Source organism: Callithrix jacchus, chromosome 2 (genome assembly GCF_049354715.1).
Source record: "Callithrix jacchus isolate 240 chromosome 2, calJac240_pri, whole genome shotgun sequence".
NCBI lineage: Eukaryota > Metazoa > Chordata > Mammalia > Primates > Cebidae > Callithrix > Callithrix jacchus.
Genome location: NC_133503.1, coordinates 48,954,235 through 48,981,001, shown reverse-complemented (window position 1 = coordinate 48,981,001; position 26,767 = coordinate 48,954,235). Strand labels below are relative to the sequence as shown.

Sequence of the window (26,767 nt, the reverse complement as noted above, 5' to 3'; positions counted from 1 at the left end):
CCTTTGTCAACTGGCCTCGGTTTCTCCATCTGTGTAACAGAGCACAGCCTCTGAGGTCAAAAGAAACATTGTCTCCATATGTCTTGAGGTTCTCTGTATCTTAGAAAATGAAAACGTTGCAAACAGGGTTATAAGAAATATTGTATAATGTATATGTTTACACTCAATAAGATGAACACTTTACAAAGTGACAACGCAGCTTAATTGCACTATGCACAGGATGATGATGAGATTTACACAATTAGTTCCTAGCATTTCCAGCAGTGAGGTCTGCTAACCAGACACAAGCTGGAAGTTCCTTCTTTCAATTCTGTCAATGTTCTCTGCTCCTGGGTAACCTCACAGGGAGAAAACAACAAAATTCCGGATATGGGGCTCCCACCCCTGAATGTATAGCCTAGGCCAGAAGCCCTCTTTCCCCTCTGACAGGCCTGACCTTGACCTGCCTGAGTTCTGGTTCTGCTGTGGGTGGATTGGGGGGGTAGGGCATAGGGCGTGGAGCAGGGGGAGGGCCCCGCCTGGTCAGCTCTGGATGGGCATCCACTCCTCTGCCCAGGAGTCAGCCTCCCCTACCCTGGAGGTTATGAAAGGAGCCCACTTAGGGAGGGGGAACAAGGGATGCCCCCACAACTTGGTCACACCTCCTCATCCCCAGCTTGCAGCCGGTCTTCACCTGGAGAGTTGAGCCATGGAAACTGAATTGGACTTAATTGCTTTGCTAGTGGAAAAGCCACCTTTCAGTATTGATTTTGGCTTCTGCAGCCCTTGGAGGACAGCCAGTGATTGCTGTAGTGAAGGGGGCAGGGGGAAGGGGAGCTGGGTTCCTGGGGACAAGGGCTGGGACTTTCTCCATTCTCACCACCCCCACCCACATACCTGCCTACTCTGAGAGGCCAGGGTTCTAGTGTGGGCTCGGCATCTGGGTGCTGGCATGAGTTTCCTTTTGTGGGCTTTAATTTTCCTGCTTGGGAGTTGGGGGCAAAGGGAGGTAGTGATTATGAGTTGGGGCACAGAGAACAGTATAGCCCAGGATTGAAGGCCCAGCTCTGGAGTCTGACTTTCTGGGTACAAAGCATGGCTCCACTGCTCACTGAGGGATTGAGTTTGGGCAGGTACTTAGCCCCTCTGAAGCTCTATCTCCTCTGGAAAGCCAGAAAAATGATAATAACTCCCTCAAGGATTGCAGTGAGGGCTGGAAAGGCATATAAAGCCCTCTGCACAGTTTTGGCACAGAGAATTTCAAAAGGGGTTTCTTTTTTACGGTTTTGTTTGTTAAATTAAGGTGTTAACTACCCAATTGTGAAAAAAGGACCAAAAAGGAAAATGAGAAATGCATTTTCAGTTCCAGCTCTGCCACCATGGAGGCTTCATCTTGTTCAGGCTGTGGTTTCCTCATCTTTAAAAGGAGGAGAGTGGTGCCCCAGCCCGGGATTGTTTGGGGGCACCGGGTAGAGTCATGTGGCCTACTGTTCCCAGCAGCAGAAGAATCAGAAGCCACAGTGGCAGACCCCGAGCAAGGCTTCTCCCCCGGGTGTGTGGGGAGCCCCAGGGGACTCACACAACAGCTCAGAAGGCAGGTGGGGGAGCTCTGGGTCAGCCCCTGCAGATTCTTTGGGGGTCTCTGTGTCCCGGTCCCAGAGTCTCCTGAAAGGGAGTTGACTTCTGGGAATTAACACAGCCCTCTGGAGGAACAGCCACTCCCTTAGAAAGGTGCATTCATTTAATCATTTATTTTTTCATTTGGTTCCTTCTTTTTTTTTTTTTTGAGATAAAGTCTCACTCTGTCGCCTAGGGTGGAATGCAGTGGCATGATCTCAGCTCACAGCAACCTCCACCTTCAAGTGATTCTCCTGCCTCAGCCTCCTGAGCAGCTGGGATTACAAGCAACCACCATCATGCCCAGCTAATTTGTGTATTTTTAGTTGAAATGGGGTTTCACCATGTTGCCCAGGCTGGTCTTGGACACCTGAGCTCAAGTGATCCACCTGCCTCGGTGTCCCAGTGTATTGGTATTATAGGCATGAGCTATCGTGCCCAGCTTCATTCAGTTATTTATTGAACACCTACTAAGTGCCAGGTGTTTGGGTAGATGTCAGGGGTACAACGGAGACCAAGTCCCTGCCCTCAAGGAACTAGATGTCCATGGGACTGAGTGGGACATGCTGTTTGGGGGCTCTGAAAGCACAGAGGATGGGCACCTGCCTGCCTGGTAGTCGGGACCTGCTGCCAGGGGCCTGAGACATCTAAGGGTTGGTAGGAGTGAGTGATGCCCAGTGAGCAGCAGGTGGGAGGTAGAGGAAGTGTTTCAAGCTGAGAGAATTGCATGTGCGATTCCCAGCTGCTCAGGAGACTGAGGCAGGAGAATTACATGTGCATGTCCCGACGTGAGAGGGCCCAGTGGGGTCTCCCTGTAGAGGTGAAGTTCAGCCATTCAGTCTGGCCATAGCTTAGGGCCTGAGAAACAGACCTAGAGGTGTCCTGGAGAAGCCCCTTATTTAAGAGCTGTGGAAATGGAGGCCAGAGAGGGCGAGGAATGTGCTTGAGTCACTGCAGCCCAGGCCTCTTCCTCTTTCCCCTGCACCCCACCGTCTTCCTGGAGAATCCAGAGGCCCTGGCCAGAAGGTGAGCTTTCCCAGAACCCAGGGGTTGCCCTGGGAGGTGGAGATAATACTAGGCTGTGAGGAGGGAGAGATGGAGGGTGGTGGTTCCTCCCTCACTGGGGACTCACCTGAGCCTCTGTGTTTCAGACCATCAGAAGCTGGAGCGTGAAGCCCGCATCTGCCGCCTGCTGAAGCACCCCAACATCGGTGAGCCTTGCGGGATGAGAGGGGCGCGGTGGGGGGACAGGCCCTGCTCCTTGCCCACCCTGGCAAGTGGGTGTTTTTGGGTTGGGTGGAGAGCAGCTGCTCTCTTCTCCGGGAATGGAGGCAGCAGAGATGGGAAAGGGGGCGTCTTTAATGGTTTCCACATTCCTCAGAGCCAGCTTGTTTCGGGGGAAGGTGAAGAAAGGCCCTTCCTCCCATCCCACACTGCCGGCAGCCTCCTTCGGAAAAGCTGTTTCAGGAAAACTTCTAAAGCTCTGGGAGAGATGAAAATAGGCCAGGGGGAAGCGCATGGCCTTGACCGCTGTGGCCCATTCCCCAAACACATCCCCATGTTGATTCAGCCTGGCAGCGTGGCCCTGCCCTCCTCCCTTGACCTGGCACCTGCCTGCCTACAGGGGCAAGCTCCAACTCAGGCCCTGGCCCACAGGCCGGGCATGGGCTGTGTGGAGAGGCTGGGCCACCGTGGGCTGGGACAGAGCGAGAGCAGCAGCACCCATGGGGGTGGGCTCTGAAACAACATCTCGTTGCCTGGCCCCCTCCCCTAGCCCTTGTACAATTGCAGGGCTGATCCCCGCCTGTCAGGGTCCTGAGTCATGAGGGCAGGAAGTGTGGCTTTGAGAGCTAATTCTGTCAGGGAATGGCTGTGTGACCTTGGGCAGGAGCACTGCCCTCTCTTAGTCTCTTTTCCCCATCCTCATGAGGGAAGAGCTGTTTGAAGCAGCATCTTGGACACCTAGTGAAAAGGTGGACTTGGACTTAGTGGGCCGGGTATGGGGCTGGAATTTTGCAGTGCTAACACGCCTCGAGGAGATGTCAAGCCTGACTCACAGACCACACGGAGGAGCAGGGCCTGGGTAACCCCTATGGACTCTTCCAGCTCTGACAGCCAACACGCCTTACCCACAGGCAGGGAAGCCTCTCCCCGTGCCCAGGGCCCCAAGGGTTAACTCTCCTGCCAGAGAGAAGCGCTCCATCTGCTATTTATACCCAGAAGGCACCTCCCCTTCCCTGTTCAAACAGCAGCCAGAGGCTCCCCAGCCAGCATCAGAGAAGACGCAGCACGCAGCACAGGGCTGGCTGGAGCAGCCCTGGTTGAACCCTGGTCCCTGACCTACTAATGTCCTCACTGTGTGGCTTTAGGCAGCCCCTGCCCATTCCAGGCCTCCAACCCCCCAGCTGTGTGATGGAGAGGGTTGGGAGTGACCTCTGACTGTAAGAGTCTATGGTTCTTAGGCGGTCAGCTCTGGTGGAAGGAGGAGAGTGTGTGTAAGTGTGTGAGTGTGTGTGAGTGAATGTGAGAATGTGTGTATATGAGTGTATGTGAATGTATGTGTATGTGACAGTGTGGAGTGTGTGTACATGAGTGTGAATGCTTGTGTGTATGAGTGTGTGTAAATGTGTGTATGTGTAAGTGTGTGAGTGGTTGTGAACGCCTGTATGTGAGGGTGTGTTGAGTGTGTGTGAATGCATGTGAGTCTGTGTAGGTGTGTGTGAATGCGTGTATGAGTGTGAAGTATGTGTGAATGCATATATATGAGTGTGTGTGGAGTGTGTGAAGGTCTGTGAATGCATGTGTATGTGTGAATGTGTGCATGTGTGAATGTGTGTGTGAATGTGTGTCTGTGTGTGAATGCATGTATGTGTGTGTGCATGTGAGTGTGGAGTGTGAATACATGATGTGACTGAATGTGTGTGAATGTGTGTAAATGTGTGTGAGGGCATATGCAAGTATGTAGTGTATGAATGCATGTATGTGTGTGAATGTGTGTCTGGTCTAGTGTATGTATGTGAGTCTGTGTGTGTGAATGTGTGTATGTGAGTGTGTGTGAATGTGTGTATGTGAGTCTGTGTGTGTGAATGTGTGTATGTGAGTCTGTGTAAGTGTGTGTGTGTGAATGTGTGTATGTGAGTCTAAGTGTGTGTGTGTGAATGTGTGTATGTGAGTCTGTGTGTGAATGTGTGTATGTGAGTGTGTGTGAATGTGTGTATGTGAGTCTGTGTGTGTGAATGTGTGTATGTGAGTCTGTGTAAGTGTGTGTGTGTGAATGTGTGTATGTGAATCTGTGTAAGTGTGTGTGTGTGAATGTGTGTATGTGAGTCTGTGTGTGAATGTTTGTATGTGAGTGTGTGTGAATGTGTGTATGTGAGTCTGTGTGTGTGTGAATGTGTGTATGTGAGTCTGTGTAAGTGTGTGTGTGAATGTGTGTATGTGAGTCTGTGTAAGTGTGTGTGTGTGAATGTGTGTGTGTTGCTGTGCAACTGCAACTGTCTCAGGTCAACACTGCCTCCTCCTGTTCACACCTCCCTCTCCCTCTCATTCCCAGCTATAAAATGGGGGGGCAGTGTGTTTTGGCTTTGGACTGACTACCGCTCAAATCCTTGATTTGCTGCTTCATTGCTGTGTGACCCTGGACATGTTGCTCAACCACTTTGAAGCTCCATTTTATCTGGAAAATGGAAAGGACACCTACCTCCTAGGATTGTGATGATGAAATAGAGCGTAGCATCATGAGAGTCATTATCATTAACCTGTCCCCTTTCCCCCAGTCAACACCTTCCCTCAGAACAATCTTGTCTAAAGACATCCTCTTGCCTGAAATTCCATAAGACTGTCATTCCTCGGGGCCATCAAGGTTTTTAGTTATCTTTGGAGGCACTGCATACAACATGGTGGTTAGGAGAATGGCATTTGCAGTCAGGTGCCCGGTTTCAGTCTCAGCTCTGCTGTTAACAAAGGGTTTGAGCTTGGGCAGGCTGCGAACCTCTCAGCCTCAGTATCCTCCTCTGTGAAGTGGGGATAATCACAGCAGCCACCTCCTAGGACTGTTGGAGGGTAAAATGAGATAGCGCGAGTAAAGCACTTGGCACAAAGCCTAGCATGCGGTAAAAGCTCAGAAATGGTAGCCATCATCACCATCATCATCGTCATCGGGTCATTTACTCCTCCTTCATTCCCCTGATGTCAGGTGCATTATAGACCCACCACAGGCCAAGGTCTCTGCAAGGCCCTGAGAATGTGCAGGAGAAGTGCAGATGGGAGATGGGAGCGGGAGTGGTGGCTGATGCACAGGGGATTAGAAAGCAGAGCTGAGCATCCGGCACAGGAAGACCCCAGAAGAGCTTTGAGCTGCTGTCAGGGCTGGAAGGGCCCTTGGAGGGTGCACTTTCCTGTTTTTCCAGGCATCTTCCTTCAAAGTAGGTTGTAATCTTCCCAAAGCTGTGCAAAGAGGTACAGATGTGGGCTCAAAACCCGAAAGGCGAGCCTGTGCCTAGAGAAACTGGACTGAGTCCTGTTCGGCCTGCTTGGCCAATCTAGACAAGGTTACTGGTCACTGCTTCCTTGTGGCCACTGTCCAGTCCCCACGGGACCATGTCAGTGAGGTCCCTGGCTCAGCACTGGTCAGTCCAACTGTGCTGTGCACAAAGTGTTTACTTCCCAGATCCTTCTTGGGAGAGGTTGGTAACCTGCTGTCTGTGCCATCACCACCTGAAGATGGGACAGACCCCAGAAGGCCACTCTGAAGCACAGTCCTCCGAAGGACTGTGCTAGCGACAACCTGAAAGCTTAGTAGGTGATTTGCAGTGGGGAAGGGAAGTATGGTAAGTCAGTGATGAAGACGATAATGTCTCCATTTATTGAAATCTTCCTAGTGCCAGGTACTGTGCTAAGTGGTTTACAGGAATCATCACATTCATGACCACAACAGTCCAAAAGTATTGGCACTACTGTTTGGAATGGAGGCTCAGAGAGGTTAAGTCCTTTGCTCATAGCTACACAGCTTGTAAGAAGTGGATCTGGGAGGCAAACTCAGCAAGTCTGATTCCAGAGCCCTCGTTCCCAGTCCTTCTATTTAGCTTCCTGAGTGGATATCACAAATGTGGTGTCAGGGGACACGAAAATAAGGGAACAAGTACTATCCTTCAACTGCCAAGAAAAAAATGCACTGTTGGAAAATCACAGGAATGCCAGAAGTGCATGAATCAAGCTACATAAATAAAAAGCTGGGTTGCAGATTTGTTTGTTCTATGACAATATTTTAAACAGTCAAAAGTGACAGCATGACTCAATGGGCACAGACATGTCAGTCATTCCACCAGGAGACAGGACCGTGATGAGAGCCTGTGGCCCTTGAATCTTGGGCTCTGGCTGAGTCGTTTCTCAGGGCAGCCTCCACTGATGGGAGGGGAAGCTTTGTGTGGGAAAATGGCCCTGGCACAAGAAATCCTGTCTCCTGGGCTCCGAGGTGTGACTCGATGCCCCTCAGGGACTGAAGCCAACTCTAGTACCATCACGCAGGTGGTGCACTGCAAAAGTGGGGGCTGAATTCCAGACCGTGTGCCCCTCGCCCAGCTGCTCAGAGGGATGGCTTCTTATCATCAGCACAAAGCCGTCATCTGAGTGACAGTCAGCTCTGGAGAAAACCTCCCTCAATTCTGTCAATTTCCTTGAGACCCAGGGACTTTCTCTAAAGGAGCTGAGGCCCCAGGTCGGAGGGTAGATCTGCGACCCCAGTCTTCTTGGGGCTCCTTCTAAAGCCTGTGGCTGTGGTTCTAAAAGTCCCTTCTGAGATGATTCCAGCTGCAGCTTGGCTTCTCAGAGCGTCTGAGATTCAGGAAAGGGAAGCCAGAGACCATGGTTCACCAGAAAGAATAGGAAAGGGGTCACTCCCCAGAGACCACCTGGAGGAAGGCAGGGAGAGGGAAGAGTCTTTTGCAAAACTTTACCTTGATACACTAACAATGCAAGTTTATTGCAGATAAATGAGAAGACATATACTTTTTAAAGTATCTCCTATAACCTCACATTTAGAACTAACATTTAATGATATGTGCTTCCATATGATATATGACATATGTGCCTTCTCAAGTACTGTGTACACATATCATCTGAGGTCAGGTTCCCTGGAAGCAGAGCCTGAGTCAGGGATTCAGGTGCTATTAGCATCCCACACTCCAGCACCTGGGGTTTGGATGCACTGACTTACCAAAGGGATTCTGGGCAATGTTCAGATGTAGAATTGTCAGATTCTACACACCAAAAATGCAGTTAAATACACATTTACACTTTAAAAATTCAGCCTGCACTTACTTAGAAATGTACTATAAATTAAATAAATCAATGGACAGAGGAATGGTTAGAAATGTAGTAATGCAAGTATAGGAAACATTAATGATAGAATCTAGATAGTGGGCATCTGGGTGTTCACTTAACTGTATATTTGATTTTTTGTTGTTGTTGTTGTTTGAGATGGTGTCTTGCTCTGTCCCTAGACTGGAGTGCAGTTGTGTGATCTTGGCTCAGTGCAACCTCTGTCTCCTGGGTTCAAGCGATTCTCCTGCCTCAGCCTCCTGAGTAGCTGGGACTACAGGTGCCTGCCACCACACCCAGCTAATTTTTTTATTTTTAGTAGAGACAGGGTTTTGCCATGTTGGCTAGGCTGGTCTCGAACTCCTGACCTCAGGTGATCTGCCCGCCTCAGCCTCCCGAGTAGCTGGTATTACAGCCATGTGCCATCACACCTGGCCTGAATTTTTTATAATAAAATTTTGAAAGGAATTAAAGCAGAATTATATATGCCTTTAAGATTTTGTTTTAGAATATATTTTAACATCTTTCAGTTATTGTTTATAAATGTGTCATCATTGAGGAATATTTTAAATTTGCATTTTATTATCATTATCATTATTATTTTGAGACATTCTCACTCTGTTACTCAGGCTGGAGTGCAGTGGGGTGGTCTTGGCTCACTGCAACCTCCGCCTCCTGGGCATAAACAATCCTTCCACCTTAGCTTCCCAAGTAGCTGGGACAACAAGAGTCTGCCACCCTGTCTAGCTAATTTTTGTATTTTTTGTAAAAATGGGGTTTCACCATGTTGCCCAGGTTGGTCTTGAACTCTTGAGCTCAAGTGATCCACCTGCCTCAGCCTCCCATAGTGCTGGGATTACAGGGTGAGCCACTGTACCTGGCCTAAATTTTTATTTTATCTTATTTATATCTTATCTTATTTATTATTATTATTTTTTTGAGATGGAGACTTGCTCTGTTGCCCAGGCTGGAGTGCAGTGGCGCGATCTCGGCTCACTGCAACCTCTGCCTCCCGGGTTTTGTCACATTGGCCAGGCTGGTCTCAAACACCTGGCCTCAGGTGATCCACCTGCCTCAGCCTCCTAACGTGCTGGGATTACAGATGTGAGCCACTGTGCGTGGCCTAAATTTTCATTTTTATTTGTGCCCCTTCATTCTCCATCTCTGGTGCCCATCCCCCTCTTTCTACAGGCACCAGCTCCTGGGTATCTGATGCCTGCCTCTCTCCAAACTTTATGTGCAAACATGTGAGCCATGAACAATTCATACTGAGTCAGAAATATATGCACATGGCAAACATTCAGATGGCACTTGGATTCATAGAGAAAAGTGGGTCTCCTCTCATGACCCAGCTCCCCCAGTTTCCCTCCCGAGAGGCGCTCCCAGCGCCTGCTTCTCTTTATTCTTCCAGAGAGACTTATGCCATATATAAACGTAAATGCATCCTTATAAAAAAGCACTATGCATACTGTTTTGTGCTTGGCTTTTTCACCGAACGACATAATTTGGAGATGACTCTGAACTGGTAGATACATAACTGCTGCATTATTTTAGCAGCTGTGCCATTTTCCATTGTGCGGACGAATCGTCATTCACTGAGCCAGCACACCCCTGCATGGACATTTTTAGGCTGTGGCGCAGGGAAGGATGTGAGCTCTGTCCTGTGAGAACTTGCTCTTGACTGACAGGATGCGGCCCCGGAGTCAGCCCCAAGACTCAGGCCCTGCCTTCTAATAGCTCAGGGGTGCATGCTGGGAGCTCCAGGCTCATGGGAGCTTTGCCTCTGTTCTGGGTAAATGGAGTGTGAAGAGATGCCAGCTCCTCAGTACGCCACAATGCAGGGACCCTGTCACTCCTGCCTCTGGCCTCCATGCTCCATTATCTCCTCAGGCTAGGGGGCAGAGCAGGATATTAGCTCCCGCAGCACTGAGTGAGCACCAACTGTGTGCCTCCTGGAACTCTCATGACAAACCTGCAAGTCTGGAAGTTTCATTTCCGTTGTCCAGGCAAGGAAAGAGAGGCTCAGAAAGGCCTAGCAACTTGCCAGAAGTCACACAGCTGAGAAGTGGTAGACATTGGAGCCACAGGCTTTCCATGACTTGGGCCTGGCCAGCAAAGAAACAGGGTTTTGGAGAGGGGAGGGGACTAAACTTTGACCTAAACAGGTATTTTTCGCTTTTAAGCCCAGGCCTCTCTCAGTAATGCTTGAGGTCTATGCGGACTCAATACAGTGAACCTTTGTTCACTGGTGCTTGCCAAAGCACCTGGCACCTGGTATGTACGCAGTGGCTGTCTGGGAGCATGGGATGTTGGATATAAGCGGGAGGGGAGGAAGGGAGGGGGCCTGGGCAGCAGTGTGTCCCGGTGTAACAAACTGCCTCATCCTGCCCACAGTCCGACTCCATGACAGCATCTCGGAGGAGGGACACCACTACCTGATCTTCGACCTGTGAGTTTGGCCCCATCTTGAGATGTGCCAAGGGTGTCGGGGCAGCCTAATCAGGGCTGACCTCGTTGGACCTCTTGGGCTGAATTCCTTCCTGTGGTCCAGAGTTTCCCCAAAGTGTCGGGCCTGCTACCCAAGCAGTGCAAGCTGACTTTCCTAAAACACCAACAAACGCTTTTAGCTTTCATCCTATATTTATTTTTGTTTCTCCTCTATTTGTGGCCAGTGATGCTGGTTTTCCATTTTCAGTGGCAATATAAAGTTTCCTTCTGGAATATGTTTAATTATTTTTTGAAGAATGTTGATTCAAAGAAAAGCAATAATGAAATGATAGGCCTCAGTAGTTCCTGGGATGGCAGCGAAAATCAGTGCTGGGGCCAGCCTCATTGATAAAAAATAGCCCTTGAGATATTGATCACAGGAGATGCCATAGGCTTCCTAATGAGCCTAGTGATGTGCTCTGAATGTTCCTAACCTCCGGACTCCAGCCTGGCCCAGGTTGGGAGGAAGGGCCAGGGATGGCAGAGGAGAGGGGACTGGAGTCAGTGAAGGGTGCAATGGAAGATGGGAAGGGGACTGCAGCAGGGGACACCCCAGTAGTCCTGGGGCCCCTCCTTTTGTGACTGAGGTCCTGAGGTCCCTGAACCCTATCCTTAGCTTCCTGGAGACTCCTCCAGATGAGGCAGCACCTGGGGTTGCCTCTACTGGAGGGTAATTCCATACCTGTCTCCCCAGGGTCACTGGTGGGGAATTGTTTGAAGACATCGTGGCCCGGGAGTATTACAGTGAGGCAGATGCCAGGTGAGTGTCAGGAGCTGCCTGGCAGTGGTGCCCAGGGACAGGGCATTCTTGCCTCCTGTCAGCTTCCCAGGGGAGGCCTGTGCTCACACCACTGTGACCCCTTCCTCTCTCTCTCCCTAGTCACTGTATCCAGCAGATCCTGGAGGCTGTGCTGCATTGCCACCAGATGGGGGTGGTGCACCGGGACCTGAAGGTGAGCAACCCACCGTGGGTGCGGCTTACCCAGGAGCCCCTCTCCCCTCTGCACATCCCTTCTCCTGCAGAGCTGGACATGATCAGAATCCCTTTAATTTCTCTGAGTTAGGCTGGAAGCGTGTGTTGGGGGGGGAGTGGCAAGATTATTTTCCTCACTGTTCAGATGAGGAAACTGAGCTTAGGAAGGTAGAGCTGGAGGGGCTTTGCCCTGAACCCAAGTTCTGCCATTTGGAGCCACATACAGACCAAGCCTCCAGCTTGGAAGATCCCTAGAGGGACTCTGGCAGCTTTGTTGTAGCTGCTGAGCCCCTGCAGTGTGTAACCCATCCCTGCCACACTCCCACTGGAATGTGATTTCCAGGCCAGCCTCACCCTGGGCATCCTCCCTGGGCATGCTCCCCTGGGTCTAGGTCCCTCTTGGGGGCACAGTGCTCTGAAGATGGCCCTGCCCCTCTCTGACCATCCTGGGCAGGCCATGGCTTCTCTTCTGAGCCCCAGGCAAGCTTCCTGTGGCTCATTCTAGATGAGGCAAGTGTGCACTTGAAGAGGGTCTCCAGCCAGACTGCAGTCGGCTCTCCCAGAGGGCCTGTTCCCATTATAGCTGCAGCCCCTGCACTGGAAGAGGAAGGAGGAGAGGCAGCCCAAATTTAGGCCACTCTGGATACAATAATTAGTGACACATTCATCAAATCAGGGCAGGACGGCTACTGAGACCCAGGACATGTTAGGAACATTGTCCCTAGAGAACAAAGGATGCCTTTGAGCCAGGCAGGCGGAGGAAGCTATATTTGTTTGGGTCCAGCCTACCTTCAGACAGTGAAAGGTCAGAGATGGGACCCTTCAGAAGTCCCACTGGGAAGGGGGTCAGAGGAGGACTGGAAACCAACAGTCTTCAGAGACTCTGAGCCCCTCTCCAAGCAGAAAATAGGAGTACTAACATTTACCAAGCACTTACTGTAGGCCACAATGAAGTGCTTATATCAACTCTCTCAGTCAATCCTTGCACCACCCCATAAGGTAGGCATTTTTCTCACAGGAAACTAAAGCTCAGAGAAGTGAAATAATTTGCCCACATGTCATGGCATAGAGGTGGCAGCATTGGGATCAGAAACTGGGACTATCTAAGTCAGCCCACACTCTTAGCTCCCCTCCATCCTCAGTCCCAAAGTGCAGGGATCAGCAGGAGGTGGAGAAATTCTGGAGGCTGAGCCAGTGCAAAGCAGCAGCCTCAATGCCCCAGAGGCCAGGTACGGGACCTTCCCAAGTCAACTGCTGGCCCCTTATATAAGCCCCACCATCTTTCAGCCTAGAGCAGTTAAGATGGGATCAGACTTTGCCTCCTGGCTCTTTCCCCTGCTAGCTGCGTGATCTTGGCCAAGTCACTTAACCTCTCTGAGCCTCAGTTTTCTTGTCTTGATATACGTGATGAATACTTATTAAGTGCCTGCTGTGTGGCCCTGCAGCCTAGGTGCTGGTGATAAAGTGGTGAACAGCGCAGAGAAGGAACTCACATTCCACAGGGCTGACAGATAATGAATGAGCACATAGACAGATGGGGGAAACATTGCAAATTGCGATGAGATCTATGAAGGTACAAAGAGGAGTAAAGACGGGGGCATCTGAGGGCTTCTCCTCTAGAGGTTAACCGTGGAGGGCCTCCTTGTCAGGGTGACATGAGAGTGAGGGCTGGACAAAGTAAAGGGGCCCGCCTTGTGAAGCTCAGGGGAGAAAAAATTAGAGGAGGGAAACAGGAAGTGCAAAGGCCCTGAGGTTGAAACAAGATGGACTGTTTCAAGGGGCATAAGGCGGCCACTGGGAAACATAGGTAATAATACCTACCCGAAAGGGTCATTGAGATGATACATGAGATGACGCATGCAGAACACTTCACCCAGTGGCTGGCACGTAGTAGGGGCACAATCAATGCTGCTGCTGCTTTATTGCCATGGTGACCGTATCACCCCGCCCTCACCTCAGCCCAGCTCCAGACCATGAAATGGGGAGGGAGGGGTGGCTGATGGAGAAAGGGTCATTCGGTTGTAGCAGATGGATGTCTTGCCATAGGATAGTCCCTCTCGGGGAACTGAGACTCAGGAGCCTGAGGCAGGGCTGGAGGTGGGGGCAGAGGCCCTGGGAGGCCACTGGGCTGCTCTTCCTATAAGCCCTGGCCCCCAGAGATGAGGCTCTGAATCTGCTGACGGTCTCTTGGTGCTTTTCTCCCCTTCCTCCCTCTTCTCTGGTCCTGACAAGCCTGAGAATCTGTTGCTGGCCTCCAAGCTCAAGGGCGCTGCAGTGAAGCTGGCAGACTTTGGCCTGGCCATAGAGGTGGAGGGGGAACAGCAGGCATGGTTTGGTAAGTGGGGTGTGCTGGCAGGAGTGTAGGGGGTCAACATTCCTTTGTGTTTACACATTAGCTTCTGGGAACCCCCTGCCCGAGTGGGTATGGCTGGAGATGCTGTTGGGCCAGCCAGCACTGTTAGAGCAGAGGCCCTGCCCTACCCAGCCTCTGAGCCAGTGGGCAACATCCATCTGTGTCCCTGGGGGCCAGGCACGGGACCCCACGGCCTTCCACAGGGCTCCCTGGGGCCCCCTCTCTCCTTTCCTGTCACTCCCCTCTGCCATCTCTCCTCCCTATGGTTGAAGGGCTTAGGGAAGTTTCCACAGAGCTGCCCTAATAGTCTAGGTGCTTGAGATCATCATCCTGATTTTATAGATGAGGAAAAAACTGGCAAGAAACTTGCAGAAGGTCAAGAAAGTTTAAAAGGGGTACACTAGGACTTAAACTTAGATGATCCAGCCTGCTTTGTGATTTTGGTATAACTGGGTCTCTTTCAGCTACCTGGGAGTACTTTTTAGTGGGCAATGGTTAAGAACCAGAGTTTTGGGGTCAAATCCTGACTCTGCTACTTATAAGGTATGTGACTTTGGCTAAGTCACTTCACCTCTCTGTGCCTTCGTTCCTCATCTGTAAAATGGGAATAAGAATTGTATGTTCCTGCCAGGCCCTCAGTGGCTCACACCTGTAATCCCAGCACTTTGGGAAGCCGAGATGGGCAGATCACCTGAGGTTGAGAGTTTGAGACCAGCCTAACCAACATGGAGAAACCCCATCTTTACTAAAAATACAAAATTAGCCGGTTATGGTAGCGCATGCCTGTAATCCCAGCTACTGGGGAGGCTGAGGCAGGAGAATTGCTTGAACCTGGGAGGCGGAGGTTTCGGTGAGCCGAGATTGCACCACTGTACTCCAGCCTGGGCAAAAAGAATGAGACCCTGTCTCAAACAACAACAACAACAACCACACACACACACACACACACACACACACACGAATTGGATGTTCCTCAAGAGTGGTGTGAGGATTAAATATGACCAAGCATATAAAGTGCTCAGCCCAATGCTCAGAATATACGTGCAGTAACTCGTAGCTATTAAGATTACTTGTTAGAATACCTTGGGTCTTCATTATTTCAATTAACCCTCTCAGTAACACTGGGAGGCACTTAAGACAGGAATCCTTAATCCCTCATTTGACAGATGAGGAAACAAGGACTAGACGTTAAAGAGACCTACCCAAGGGGCAAAGTCAGAGTTAAGACAGGCCTCCCAATGTCCCATGACCAACTCCAACAAGGGGGTGCAGAGTGGGCCAGGGCCGACCTCTCAGCCTGGGGCTGACACGGCAAGTACATTTCGTCTTGAGGCCACCAGCAATGGATCACTAGTGGCTCCCGGAAGAGTGGTGCTGAGAAGTTGATGATCCTGAGTCAGGACTCAGTGGGAAGGAGCTCTGTGACTGATGACTGCTATCTACCACTGGCTCTGGAGTGGGAAGTGGTGACAGGTGTGCTAGTTGTCGATCTGATCTAGAGGCTTTGCTGGCTCATCAGGCTTATGTCTTGGGCCCACTGGGGTTGCACAAGATAAGCCCAAGTGCACCTGAGGGGCAGGGGCTGTTTTCCTCCACTCCAGAGCAACCCTCATCCCCTCTTCCAGCAGGATCTTGCTGCAGGTTACTTATGAGACAACCTCTGTGTATGTGTCTGCCTGTCTGTGTGTCTGGGAGCAGGGTTTGCAGGGACTCCTGGATACCTCTCCCCAGAAGTGCTGCGGAAGGACCCATACGGGAAGCCTGTTGACTTGTGGGCTTGTGGTGAGTTCATCCTAAGGCCCTTTTGTGCCCCTGGCTGCCCCCTGGCATCTGGGACCCCTCTTTCCTTTCCCATTGCCCCCCTCCCCCTATGTCTTTGCCCCACAGGGGGTTGAAGTTTCTCTGGTCCTCTCTCCAGGGGTCATCCTGTACATCCTGCTGGTTGGGTACCCCCCATTCTGGGATGAGGACCAGCACCGCCTGTACCAGCAGATCAAAGCCGGCGCCTATGATGTGAGTGTCGCTCCCCTCTTCAGCCCCCATCATCCTCTGGTGTCCTTTCAATGAAAGCCGGCGCCAAGCCACTGTCTAGTCCTAGCACAGGGGTGAACCCCAGGGGAGCATGAAGACTGACCAGGGCCAGGTGGTTATCACGCTGTGCCTAATGATTGGAGTATCCTGTGAGACCCCGGAAGGCAAGAAGTGGCAGCAAAATGGAGTGAGGAGTAGGGGAGAGGCAGCCTCCCAAGCCAGGTTTTCTCTTTCTCTCTCATCTATACAAATAATCATAATAGCTAACACTTCTATAGCACTCTTCTGAATGTTTTACACATAGTATTACATTGAATCCCCACACCAATCTATGACATAGGTACTGTTATTATTCCTGTTTTACATATAGAGAAGCTGAGATACAGAGAGGTCAAGTAACTGTCCAGATCACATAGCTAAGAAATGGTGGAGCTGGGATTTGAACCCCGGCAGTCTGGCTCTACCATTAATGCTTCTAACTACTAAGCTATATTGCTTTCATGCAGATAGCTATTAAGCTATGTGCTGTATGTTTCATATTGTATTTAATTCTCAGAACATCTCTAGGGATAGCTCAAGGGGTCATGTGACTTGCCCAGGTGACACAGCCCAGGAGGCAGAGCCAGGACTTCAACCCAGACCTTTTCATTCTGAAGTCTGGCTAAAGCCCCTGGCTGGCTGCTCTCCAAATAAGGCACAGTCTCAGAATGACAGATGGAGGGAGGCCTCCTTTCCCTTTGCCGTATTCTGATTTGTATGGGGTCAGGACGCCCTGCCCCTCCCCTGCAATGAGGAGCCCCAACTCCTTCTGGTGTGGATGCCTGAGTGGATGGGCAGTAGGACCCCTGCCTGCTCCCCTGCCAGACAGGGGCTGGGGGATCGCAGGGGTGGCCTGGGGCAGGCTGGGCAAACCTGGCCCCTCTGCCCCTTCCAGTTCCCGTCACCGGAATGGGACACCGTCACCCCAGAAGCCAAGGACCTGATCAATAAGATGCTAACCATTAACCCATCTAAACGCATCACAGCTGCCGAAGCCCTTAAGCACCCCTGGATCTCGGTGAGCCTCCCTCAGCAGGACCTCTCCCAGGAGCCCCTCCAGACCTCATGGTCCAGGCCCCCACAGAGTTCTGGCCCTGTCCTTGGCCCATGGGGGCCGAGAAGACTTAATCCAAGACACTACCCCTCCCGTCGTTCTCAGGGGTAGTGTTGAAATGAGGAGTGTTAGTTGGCTTACAACTGAGGGTGCTACTGGCATTGAATGCCTGGCTCCAGGATGCTAAGCACCCCGAAACATCCCCTAAGACACCCTGCTGAGGGGTACCCTTGGGTGGGCCTGTCTTCCAGCCTGCCTTCCACTTACAGCCCTCTCCCCAACTTCCCCCAGCACCGCTCCACCGTGGCGTCCTGTATGCATAGACAGGAGACCGTGGACTGCCTGAAGAAGTTCAACGCCAGGAGGAAACTGAAGGTAACAGGTCCCCACCCTTCGCAATCCCAGACGTGGGACTAGCTCTGCCTGGGTCTCCACCGAAGCCAGGAGACTTGCTCACTAGTTCTTTCCTTCATTGATTCAATAAGCATTTATTGAACACCTACTACATGCTGGATGGTGGGCTGGACTTGGGGAATGAGCAGTGTGTGACTGAGCCCTTGCTCTAGAGGAGAGGACGACAAGAACCTGGGACGTTACAGGGCAGTAGTGAGTGTTGTGCCTGGGCAAGCCTCAAGGTGGTGGAGTACACAGCTGGGCAATGGCATTCTGGGTCTAGAGCCAGGGGCATTTAAGTGAAGACCTTGAAGGATAAGCAGATATTAGCCAAAGTTAGAGTCAGAATGGGAAAGTGTGGCCAGGTGCGGTGGCTCATGCCTGTAATCCCAGCACTCTGGGAGGCTGAGGTAGGCAGATCACTTGAGGTCAGGAGCTCTCCGAGACCAACGTGACGAAACCCTGTCTCTACTAGAAATACAAAAATTAGCTGGGCACAGTGGTGCATGCCTGTAATCCCAGCTACTCAGGAGACTGAGGCAGGAGAATTGCTTGAACCTGGGAGGTGGAGGTTGCAGTGAGCCGAGATCATGCCATTGCACTCCAGCCTGGGCAATAAGAGTAAGACTCTGTCTCAAAAAAAAAAAAAAAAAAAAAAAAAAAAAAAAGGGAACGTGTTCCAGACAGAGGGAACAGCCTGTGCAGAAGTCTGGAAGTGCACATTACCCCTTAAGGGTGCCACAGTGGTTCAGAGTGCCTGGGGAGAGTTTTTGGGAATGAGATGTGACTGGACATGAGATCCTGGTGTGGGAAGGTGCCCCAGCTGCCAGGTACTGCGGAGGAATGCCTGAGGCACTCACACAGTGATCATGGCCCCGAGGAGGCTCAGTGGGACCCAGGTGGGTCCAGAGCTTCACATGCTTGAAGGTTCTATGCGCTCTCAGGGCGGTGAGGGGCCCCTGGCCAGTGGAACAGAAGAGCCGTCAGCACACTGAGTATGTGAGGAAGAGGTGGAGGCCCCAGTGCATGTAGAACCTCCTTATCTGCTGCCTCTAGGCTTGGAGTGGAGGCTCAGGATGGGGACACACACCAAGGGGTGGTGGCTGGCATGATGCCAGGAGAACAGAGTCCCACCCCCATCCTGCAGTGGAAGCCATGTCACAGAGGAAGTCTCAAAATACCAGAATCAGGAACTCTTAACATCATACACAGTGGGATTCAGACAGTGTCAAGTCAGGTCTGAATCAGATGGCTCTGGAACCAGAGGGACCATCAGCCCCCAGCCTACTTATGGATGGAAGAGAGTTTCTCTACATTAAGAAACCTCCCAGGGTTCTCTGAGCCCAGGGGCCGTGGAGGGATGAACTAGTCCTGGAGCTGGTTGCTTTCAGCACGGGGCAGAGGGCTAAGAGGTGGAGGGGTCAGGGGAGGCAAGGTCTGCTGTTGCTGCCCAAGCAAGGGAAGTCGCTGGTCTTCAGGAGCCTCTGCTGGTAGGTGTCCCTCAAGTTCATCAGCTTGGGCCAGGCTGAGGGACCTATTAATATCTGCTCCTAGGATGGCCTTGTCCCAGGAGCTGTGCTGGCTAAAGCCTAGCTCACCCCAACTTCTCAGCGGGCAAGGAATGGGCTCTGGGCCAGGGTTGGGGTTGGGACAAATGGAGGGCAGGGCGGAGGCTTTGGCTTCCTCTCAGAATGCAGCACCTGCCTCTCCTTCCCATGGTCCTCCCGTCTCTCTGTCCCTCCTGTGTCCCCTTCCTCTGGCCTCCTCTCCCACTGCCCTCCTCTTATCTCTTGCAGGGAGCCATTCTCACCACAATGCTGGCCACCAGGAACTTCTCTGGTAGGTGGCAGGACCTTAGGGTCCCTAGTAAGCCCTGCACCAGTTCCCTGGGGGCACTGTCCTGTCGGATATCTGGGTGCCCCCAGGCTACGGGGCCTGGGGAGAGTGGGAGTTACAGAGGACTCTGTAACTGGGGGCTTAGCTCACCTGCCACAGCCTGTACCCAGAAATGAAGAGAGGTAAAAAGTCAGCAAGCCCAGGGCCCACCAGGACAGGTTAGGGGGTTAGTCTGGCTCCCCACTCCTCCAGCAATGCTGGGTGGCCAGGAGGGGACAGCTTCCGACTGCAGGGGTTGAGGTCTCGGCGGGGTGGAGCCAGGCTTAGGGAGTGACAATATTGCCCACCATGATTGGAGCCCTGTGCTAAGCAGTCCCATGCGTCCCCTCAGGTGGCCTTCATGACAAGGCAGCAGAGGGGGTGCCGGGGGTGCTGCCATCCCTATTTCTGGGATGAGGAAGCAGAAGCGCAGGAAGGTGAGCTCTGACTTGCCCCAAGTTGCATGGCTAGAGAGGCAGAGCCTGCATTCAGCACAGGTTTAACCAACCCCAGAGCAAGTGCCCTTACGTGGGCTAGGTCACCAGGGAGTCCAGGGCAGGAGCCTCCCAGACCCTTGGCCACAGTGGGCTGGTAAGGCAGGGAGTGCCCAATTACCTGAGGCATGTGGCCTCGCAGAGAGGAGGGAAGGGATTATTGTCAGGGTTTAGCAAGAAGCTCCTCTTGGCACGTCAGAGAGAGCTGGGCCAGTGCCAGCCAGAGGCTTCCTTGTGGGGAGCGCAGGCCGCTGGCGGGCTGCAGAGCAGATATAGATAGCAGATAGGGCAGAGCTCACCCGGAGGGCCCTCTGACTGGGGCTGGGGCCAGCCGAGAAGGCTTGTGGCCAGCGCCACGGCAAGACGGCAGCTCTGAGAAAAGGGCAGCCCGGCTGCATTGAGTAGGTCCACCTGCCCATGTAACTGGTTAGGAGAAGTGAGACCCAGAGGTGGGCAGATACTGGAACTTCTGACTGGGCTTTTCCCACCTCATTAAACTGCCTTCTCACCCTCTCCCTGGACAAGGATCCTGCCATTCGGTAAACTGAAAGATGAGCTCCCAGACAGTCAGAGTCTTTTTTTAACAACCGAAGCACCCTGGAGAACCCTGGTCCTGAGCTCGCAAAATGGCGGGCTGTGAGCTGGATTCAATCTTTTGATATGCTTTGTGGAGGGAGGGGTGTTTAAAAAATTTTTTTCTTGAATGAGTTTCTAACACTTAAAAATTAGGAGATTTCATAGAAAACCCCAGATTTCTGTCATCTTTTGAAAATCAGACACTGTGGCCTCACTGGACTCCCAATCCTGTGACAGTGGGCTGGGGCTGAGAGAGGCGTCCGCCTTGAGGCTGGAGGAGAAAGCACCCCCCTTGCCCCACTACCCATCCTAGTCCAACCTCCCAAAGCCTGTGGCAAATGGATGGCCATTCCCATCAGCTTTGGGATCCAGAGGTGGCCCCTGCCTTGGTTTCCAAGTAGGGAACTTTGAATGGGAGCCTTGAAGGGGTCATAGGTAGAAATATGGGGGTGACTGGGAAGGTAACCTGCCATGAGCCCCATCTTTCAGAGCCCCTGGGACATCAGTGACTCATACGGCCCTCCTCTCAGCTCCCCGTCTCAAGGCATCCAGGAGAAGCCTTATCATGGCTATCATTTCCTGAGCATCTACTGCACATGGGTCAAGTGCTGTGCTAAGTACTTCACAGATGCCCTGTTTCATTGAAGGTGTTTGCTTAAGTCAGAAGCAGACAGATGCCAGTGGGCAGGGCTGGACATTTAGGCTATTTCCTGGCTGATGCCCACTTCCAGGGCTCTGGCCGAGAGGTAAGGAGGGAGGTAAGGGGAAATGACAGCAGAGGAGGCCCCCCAGGGAGCTGTAGCTCTGCTTGTCCCTGTCGCCTGGGCTGTAGTCGGCGGCAGCATGGGGAGGCCTGTGTGGCCTGAGGAGAGAGGCAGGGGATGGGTGCTTTGGCAGAGTGGGCCCCAGTGGGGGCATCTGCTTCTTGTCACCGGCAAGACACAGCCTGCAGCTGTCCGGAGTGAGTAGGCAGGGTTGACACATGACCTCCGCAGCAGCATGGGGCTAAAATTAGAGAGGGCCAGGGCGGGGAGGGCGTGTCTAGCCTGGGGCCAGGCAGCCGGGCCTCTGGGTTGGCCGCCAGCACGGTGGGGACCAGGATTCAGAGGGAATCCCCAGGCTGAAACAGCAGCCTGCGGTCCTGGGACATGTTGGACACCTCCCTCAAACCATGAAGCCAGAGGGTTACGCTTGAGATTGCTGAAAAGTCCGGGAACCCAGGCCCACCCAGCGGGCAACTGGCAGTCCCTGGGTCGCCAAGGAGGGAGCTGGACGAGGAGGAGGCCTCCCCCAGGATCGCTGGGCCAGCTCTGCTCCCCGCGGTCTGCCTTCTGGCTGCGTGTGGATGCTGCTCTTCCTCGCCCTCTGGGCCCTGGTGCCCTGCCTGGTGTTGTTAACCCTCTACTTTTTCTCCTCCGCAGGAGGGAAGAGTGGGGGAAACAAGAAGAGCGATGGTGTGAAGGTAAGCCCCTCCGGGACCTGGCAGGGCCTGGTTCTGGCAGCGTTTCTGCCAATGGAGACAGGCTTTCAGGCCTGGAGCAAGACCTGGGCCTTGCTGATGGTGTCCTGGGCAGACATGGGTCACATTCGTGGCCAGCCTGTCTCCAGACCCATGACAGGGGCTTCGGTGGCCACCATCGCGCCGTGACTGTTGGGGGCAGATGGGAGAGGGGGGACTGGAGGAGGGTGGAAGTGACAGGTGTCCTGGGGCTGGGGCAGGTGCAAGGCAAGGGGCAGGTCAGAAGATTTCTGTGGTTCTCTAGGGCTGGAGAGCTGGTGTGCAAGAGATGGTGCAAGGAGGGGGCAGAAATGGTCATGGGGGTGACCTCCGTCCTGCCTATGCGTGGGCTGGGTGGAGCCCCTGCCCCGCTGCACACCCTAGTCCCACCCAGAAAGCCCATGGCGGATGGACAGCCATTCCTCCAGGCTTTGGGTTCCAAGAGATGCCCCCTCCCTCCAAGGCCGACTGGTGCCGGTTCAGTGCCAGAATCCCCTCCCCGCTCCACGGGCCTGCCCCAGCCCATCCCCAGAGCCCGAGTTACTTCCCTCCACTCCCTGCTGTCCTCCTTCCCATCTCTTCTCTCTTCTTCCTCTGCTCTCCAGGGCCTGGTCCCCTGCTCTCTGTAGTTCCCTCCTCCTTTGCCACTTGATCTTATCCGCTCTTGAGACCCTGCCTTTTTCTGGGCTCAGAGCCCTGCCTGGCTAGGGCCCCAGGGGTGGGGTGTGCCCAGGACACTGGAAGGTGTGGGCTGCTGTGTGGATACAGCCAGGTGTGCTGGTGGCTTGAGGGAGGGCTTTGTCTAAAGAGGGATTTGTGGTCTCCGGCTGCTGGTTTTGGTCTGTTAAGGTTGCATGGGAGGAAGTCTGGGCTGGATGTCCATGGCCAGGACTGGGTCTCTGCTCTGCCCTTAGCTTTCTCCCAGCTTGAATTTTCCATAACTACAATGAGTGGGGTGTGGATTTGATGATCATTTCCAAGATTACAGCTTTAATAAAAACAAAAAAGGCAACAAAATTCTATCTAATCACTCACCTTTCTCATCTTGGGTGCTAGAGGAATACATAATGATTTGGTTATTAGTCCAGGTCAGTGGTTTTCAAACTGAACTCTTTAGAGCCCAAAGGTACTGACTGGGGCAGCCGATGGGGTGCAGTGGTATTAGGGAGGGGGATGCCTGGTTTACACGGTTCTGAGCGTCTCATACCCACTTCAACCAGAATATGACCATGGTGAAGAGGGACCTGTGGCTTGCCTGCAGCTAGACCTTGGTTGGGCATTTCTATTCCCTGAGCCTGTGCTTCTTCATTCATGCAATGAGGCTAAAAGAGGTCTCCACCTCCTACGGCTGTTAGTGAGGATTAACTAATAAGAAGCACATTGAGAGTTTAGCATGGTGCTGGCGAGCAATCCCCACGCACTCGATGCTAGGCTCCATTATCTTTCCTCTGTTTCATATATTAGACTTCTGGGTTAGATTTCTCTCAAAAACAAAGTTTTCTCAAGAATATTTGAAAACCACAGATCTAAAGCGAACTCAATTTAGAAAGTTAACAGGTACGCATCCCAAATCCTGTAATGGAACCTGGCATTGAATTTTGGCTTGCCCACTGTTTTGGGTTACCCTGAGCCAACCCCCTGCCCCTCCATGTGTAGGGGTAATGGAGGGCTGTGCAATGTGGAGGCACTGCCAGCTTTGGAGTAGCTGGGGCCCTCTCTGACCCCTATGTGGAGACGCTGAGCTAGAGGTGCTGGACCCCCTGGGGAAAGCAGACTCCCTGGCCCTGGTTTGGGGGATCTGGGGACAGAGGCCACAGGCGCTGGTGGGCTGTGGCCCAGGTTACTGGAGGAGAAGGAGATAGAGAGAGAAGCTGCCGTGATCTGCTTGGCTCTTGGATGTGGCCCTGGTAGAGGCTGGGCAAGGGGTCAGGAGAGGCTTCCATTAGGCTGGTTCTTGGGAAGAAATGCTAATTAGCTCTTTTAGGGCAAGGCCAGGAGGCTGAAGGTTCAGATGGCAAGGACAGCTCACAGTATGGCAGGGCTCTGCGGGCCACTGCAGGCTTTCCAATGGGTACAGCTGAACAAAGCGTCGCTGCTTCCTGCGGCACGGGACAGACTTCTCAGGGCAGCCTGGGTGTGGAACAAGAGGAGCTCAAAGGCCACTCCTGGCCTGCCCATCTCTTTGTAGCTCAGCTTCCTTCACTCCCTTGGATGGAGGAGGGAAGAAGTCCTATTGGAAGATGAGAATAACCTGGGGGCCTGGCCCAGGATTTGGGAAGCCTGGCCAGCCATGTTTTGCTCCCGGAAGGAGCGTGGGGAGAATGGTGGAGCTGGGGGTCCAGGCACGTTTTCGGTACGAGTGAAACCGGACCGCAGTCAAGAAGCCATGGGTTCCAGTCTGAGCCCCACCAGTCTTTCCCCAGGGGACCCAGGCCGGAGGTTCTGCTGCCTGTGCAGGGGAGCACTGCAGCTCTTTGCAGAGTGCTGGTGAGAGGGTCACACCAAAGGGGCCTGGTGGAGCCACATCAGAGGCTCCTTTAACTGACTCACCTTCAGCCCGGTGGGGAGGCGTAGGTTCCTCCTACCGCTGGAGACAACCCCATTTCATCCTGGCTTAACTGAAGAGGCAGCGACTGGCTCCAGCACTGCAGCAATGGCAGAGCTATGATGCTATACGGTACTTTACGGGCCTTTAAGGGCTTTTGAAAGCTATTTTGACCGTACTCAGTTTCTATCATCCTTGCTAACCTTAAAACCATGCTTCCACATGTGGTTCTAGGAGAGGTGATTTCTGCTTTTAGTGAAAGAGGGAGATTTCTACTTTTGGTGAAAGTCCCTGTAAATTAAACTCTAAAGTGCTGGTCAGTGCAAGATTGTTGCATCATCGTTTGTGATTCAGGGAAGTTAAGCCTTCCTATCACCAAGAAGCAACGTCCCGCTCCCGGCCACCCCTAGGCCTGGACTTCTAGGAGGAAGGCCTACTGCTCACCCCACTCAGCCCACTCACTGCCCCTGTTGGTGTCCCATTGTGCATCGTGACCTCTCTCCCCATGTCCCATCCTGTCACTGTGCGTCCAAATCTGATGCAGTCTCTGCTCTGTGTTTCCTCCTCGTGTCCCGCCTGGAACCTCCTGGCCCCTGTGCAGCTCCTCAGGTTTCTGCTGACAGCTGAGCTGTGTGGGGCCTGGCCCCTTCCCCATTCTGTGCCTGGCCTGGCTCCAGCCAGGAAGGGAGGACAACCAGGGGAGAGGGGAGGGGAGTGGAGGAAAGAGGGGAAGAGGGAAGGGAGAGAGGAGGAGGAGATGCAAGGGAAGAGGAGGGGAAAGGAGAAGAGAGGAAGAAGAGAAAGGGGAGGGGAAGAGAGGAGAGGAAGGAGGAAAAGACAGAAGAGAGAAAGGAGGAATTGAGGAGCAGGAAGAGGAAGGGAGAGGAGAAGAGAAGAAGAAAAAGGAAGGAGGAGAGGGGAGAGGAGGAGGGGGGAGGGGAGGGAAGGAGAGGACAGAAGAGAGGACAGGAAAGAGGAGAGGAAGGAAGAGAAGAGGGAGGTGGAGGAGAGGGAAGAGAGGGGAAAGAAGAGAGAAAGAAAAGAGGGAGGAAGAGAGGAAGGAAGAGAGGGGAGGGCAAGGGATGGGAGGAAAAGAGAGTGGAGGGGAGGAGAGGAGAAGAGAGGAAGAAAACAGGAAGGAGGAGAGAGGGAAGGAGAGAGGGGAGGAGAGGAAGAAAAGAGGAAGGAGAGGAGGGAGGAGGGGGGATGGAGGAGAGGGGAAGGGAGGGGAGGAGAGGAGGGGCTGACTGCTGGTTGAGGATGGTGGAAGCCACACCATCCAGCCCAGCTGGGGAAGATGCAGGATCTGTGAGCATTTATGCCTCTGTGAGCACATGGACATTGCAAGTGCCCAGTGAGCCATCCTGTTCCCTCTGTGGAGGCCCTGGATGGAAGGCACAGGGCCTTGAGTTCCTGTCAGGCAGAGGCTCACTGGATCTTGGAGTCAGAAACCCAGAATTAGACCTGAGACCCTCAAGGCATATCCAGTGTCTCTCATGGTGAAGGCCTGTGGGCTCCTCAAGTCCCTTCTTTGTGGCAGGGAGACGGGCCTCCTGGCCTCTGTGGTGTAAGGGCATCTAGGATAGGATGAGCCTTTGGAGAGGGGTCGAGCTCTGGGTACCTGGAGACCTGGGCAGAGGAAAGAGCTCTGCAGGTAGGGCCTGGTTCTAGCCTCAGCTCTGCTAGTGGCTTGCTGCAAGGCCTTGGGCAGGCGACTGTACCTCTCTGGGCCTGTTTCTCATCTGTGCAATGCAAGAGTCAGTCTTCACTTGCTACCTTCTGTAAATGGGAGTCTTTAGGACTCCTGGCTCAGAGAGCTGAGAGAAGGAGAAGGTAATTTACATTTGCCCCCCCTCCTTCCTTGGTTCCACAGCCAATACAGAGGTTGCTACAAATCCCCAAAATGCTAGTATAGGCTAAATGGCAGGGCCAGAAGACTCAAGTTCTAGACTCAGCTCCTCCTCTGGCTGAGCCTCAGTTTCTCCATCAGCATAAAGGAGTGGAACAGGCCAGCCACCAGAAGTTGTGAGTGCAAGCTGGATCTCAAAGGCCGCTTAGTGGACTGGCTCCCACGCTTGGCCCTGCTTTGGCATCACCTGCAGATATTGTTTAAAATGGAGATGCTCAGGCCGCACCCCAGACCTAGTTATCAGACTCCTCAGGGGACCCGGTTCTGTTTACTGAAACAAGTTTCCCAAGTGACTATGACAGTCAATTGGGAATGAGGTCCTCCTGGCCAAGATGCACGGGGAGCCTAGGAGAAGACATTGGGCCTTACCTCCAGGCCTGAGCACACTTTGCCTTTCGAGAGCACTGGATTCTGGAGGCTTCCAGTGACTGGCATCCAGAGCCAGGGTTGGCTTTTGCCATCAGAGTTAGGCAGGATGGGCAGCCCTGGTCCCAGAGAGGCTTGGCCATGAGCTTGGCTGTTAGATGGCTAGACCCAGGCAGCGTGCATGAGGACCCAGAGCTACAGGCCAAGGACTGGCCCCACCAGGTCAACTTTGCTGGTGGCCTTGACTCCTTGACTACTTG

The 26,767-nt window shown here is 52.9% G+C and overlaps 1 protein-coding gene across 10 annotated transcripts in view; it reads left to right on the top strand.

Annotated features, from left to right (window-relative positions):
* Nucleotides 1–26,767, top strand: part of CAMK2A (calcium/calmodulin dependent protein kinase II alpha) — a 70,057-nt gene that overhangs the window by 23,400 nt on the left and 19,890 nt on the right. For all 10 annotated transcript variants that reach the window (XM_078362906.1, XM_078362898.1, XM_035288419.3 and 7 more), the window contains 11 exons: nucleotides 2,748–2,807; nucleotides 10,309–10,363; nucleotides 11,096–11,161; nucleotides 11,282–11,354; nucleotides 13,607–13,709; nucleotides 15,426–15,509; nucleotides 15,646–15,740; nucleotides 16,693–16,815; nucleotides 17,143–17,226; nucleotides 19,041–19,083; nucleotides 21,611–21,651. In XM_078362906.1, coding sequence (XP_078219032.1) covers nucleotides 11,328–11,354; nucleotides 13,607–13,709; nucleotides 15,426–15,509; nucleotides 15,646–15,740; nucleotides 16,693–16,815; nucleotides 17,143–17,226; nucleotides 19,041–19,083; nucleotides 21,611–21,651 — 600 coding nt within the window. In that variant the 5' untranslated portion in view covers nucleotides 2,748–2,807; nucleotides 10,309–10,363; nucleotides 11,096–11,161; nucleotides 11,282–11,327. The remainder of the gene's footprint in view (nucleotides 1–2,747; nucleotides 2,808–10,308; nucleotides 10,364–11,095; nucleotides 11,162–11,281; nucleotides 11,355–13,606; nucleotides 13,710–15,425; nucleotides 15,510–15,645; nucleotides 15,741–16,692; nucleotides 16,816–17,142; nucleotides 17,227–19,040; nucleotides 19,084–21,610; nucleotides 21,652–26,767) is intronic.